Raw genomic sequence first — 2488 nt, 5'->3', positions numbered from 1 at the left:
TCATATATGGACTTCCGGTTCGGAGCTGTGCGCGTCGTCTCCAGCCGTGGGCTGCTTCTCCTGCTGCCCTTGCGCGGCGGACGCATTCCTGGAGCGCAGAAGCATGGCGCGCATGGCCGGCGTCGCGTACGACAAGGTCGCCTCGTCCTGCACCGCCGCCGAGCCGACCGCGCGAAATGACACCATTCTGGGAAGACCATCCGAGTTCCCAGATTGATTAACCGGGTCCTGCATCATCTGCCTCGAGTTGGCGCGCTGCTGCGCGTGCGCGCTCATGCCGGCGAGCATGTACGCCCGCCCCGAGCGCATGTAGCTGTGCCGGGTCGACACACGCTCCCGCATCTCCAGCAGCTCGGCGCCCAGCGCCACGATCACGGCGTCGCTGTCCCCCGACTGCGCCACCACGCGCTGCCGGTTCTCGAGTATCCCTACCGCCTCCTCGTGCGCGCCCCGCTCCGCCGCCGCCCTCGCCGCAGCGATGTCCTCCGCCGCCTCCACCCGCACGCGCTCCCGCTCCACCTCCGCCGACCGCTCCGCGTCGCCTGCTTCCTCCGGCCTCGCCACCACCACGTCCTCCGCCGTCACGCTCACGTCCCCGCCGGTCGCCGCGTCTCTGTAGCTGCAGACCACTTTCACCAGACACATAGTGTTGTTGCCGTCCGTCGCTTCGGCTCTTGGCACCGCAAGGAACAGCAGGAAACGCCTCTCCTCGTCCGCGTACAGCTCCCCGACCCGGACCGAGGCGGCGCGGCCATCTTCCTCAACGTGGCTCTCGTAGCGGCCTGACCTGACCGAAATGACACGGACCCCCGGATGCAAGCATGTGACGGCGATACGCGCCTCTTGGACCACGACGGAGAGCAGCCCCCCGATGCACTGCGCGAACGCGTCCTGGATCACCGCCTCATTTTCGATGAACGAGAACGTGCCGCCCGTCGCCTCGGCGATCACGTGCATCGCCGCGGCGTCGTGGTCATTGCCGAAGCCGAACGTGTGGATCGGCGCCGACCACTCGCCGTCGGTACGCAGAAAGGAGGGTGGGACGAGCGCCTCGTAGTTGGCCCCAGCACCCCGTCGTGTCACCGAGGTGTAGGTGTCCTGGCCGTCGGAGAGGAGCACGACGCTGGAGACGGGGTTCCTGTGCCGGCGCTGGTCGAGCACCTTGGCGGCCGTCCGGAGCCCCTCGGCGATGTTGGTGCCGCCACGCGCCGCTAGGGACTCCACGGCGCTGATGCAAGAAGCCTTCCCGGCGTCCGTCATGCGCGCGAGCCTGGTCACGCGGCGCGCGTCGGAGGAGAAGGACACGACGGATAGGCGGTCGTTGGGGCCTAGGTTGTCGACGACGAACCGCATCGCCTGCTTCAGCAGCGCCAGCTTCTGCCCGCTCATGCTGCCGCTCACGTCGAGCACCGTCACAAGGTCCAGCGGCGCGCGCGGCGCCGCGTCGTTTTCGATCATCCCGGGAGCCCTGACGTGCACCAGCACCGCGAAGTTGTCGCTGGACGAGTCCCTGGCAATGGCCGAGCACTCGGTGTGCGTATTGACGACCACGGCTCCGTTGGGCGCTGCACCGGCTGGAGCTGTCTGCCGGTTCCCCGTCGGCCCAGCGGCCGGCTCCACCTGCTCGTCGTCATCGAAGACGACGACCGGATCCGACGTCGGGTTGGGCAGTTGCCGACGCTGCAGGATATGCGCGGGCGGCGGTTGCCGATGCTGCATGATATGCGCGGGCGGCGGTTGCCGATGCTGCATGATATGCCCAGGCGGCGGTTGCGGCACCGATGTCGGCCGCACGAACGGCAAGTCACGCCACTGCGCGTTGCAGAGCGGGCAGACGAGGTTGCCGTGCGCGACGCTGGTGGAGATGCAGCTGAAGTGGAAGGTGTGGGAGCACTCCGCCGTGAAGGTGGCCTGCCCACCGCCGGCGCGCATGCTGCCGAGGCAGATGGCGCAAGGATTTGTCTAAGCACCAACAAATCAGTATGCTTCTTCAGTTCAGGAGCGAAATGTGGAATACATGATGAACAAATACATACACACACAAGAGAGGTGATTTTCTAACTTTGGCACCAAACAAGTAGAAATATCTCGGGTTATTTCTACCTAGCAAGGTGTAACTGAATCGAGTTTACCGATATCTATTTCCTACCAGTAGCAGATTGAAAGGGAGAAACGAAGAATTCCTTTACCTGGTCAGGGCCTTCCATGGCTGCAAGATTCTTGATGGAAATTGATACGAACAAGATGTTTCTTTCTCTTTTTGAGGGAAATTGATATGAACAAGTTAGCAGGGTAGCAGTGACATAAAATGAGCCTGATGCTTCCTGTGGAAGCAAGTAATATCAATGTTTATTATCGTCGTGGATGCCGCGTCGTGCTTGACCCCGACTCAGATGCCCAAATAATGCTACTTGCTGAATTTCCCAGAACTGGTAGTACTTCTATACGTGTCCTTCGGCATTAAGTCATAGACTTCACCGCGTCAAGC

At 62.7% G+C, this 2488-nt stretch overlaps 1 protein-coding gene across 1 annotated transcript; it reads right to left on the bottom strand.

The window, feature by feature from the left end:
* Positions 1–2207, bottom strand: LOC124694604 (E3 ubiquitin-protein ligase WAV3-like). The gene is made up of 2 exons (XM_047227571.1): positions 2190–2207; positions 1–1962 (listed from the first exon to the last, which is right to left on the bottom strand). Exons 1-2 carry the CDS (start codon positions 2205–2207, stop codon positions 1–3), a joined length of 1980 nt encoding a protein of 659 aa, XP_047083527.1.
* Positions 2208–2488: the final 281 nt, after the last annotated feature.

This window comes from Lolium rigidum, chromosome 3 (assembly GCF_022539505.1).
Source record: "Lolium rigidum isolate FL_2022 chromosome 3, APGP_CSIRO_Lrig_0.1, whole genome shotgun sequence".
Classification (NCBI taxonomy): Eukaryota; Viridiplantae; Streptophyta; class Magnoliopsida; order Poales; family Poaceae; genus Lolium; species Lolium rigidum.
Note: the sequence above shows the minus strand (reverse complement) of the source record. Positions and strands in the feature narration are given on the sequence as shown.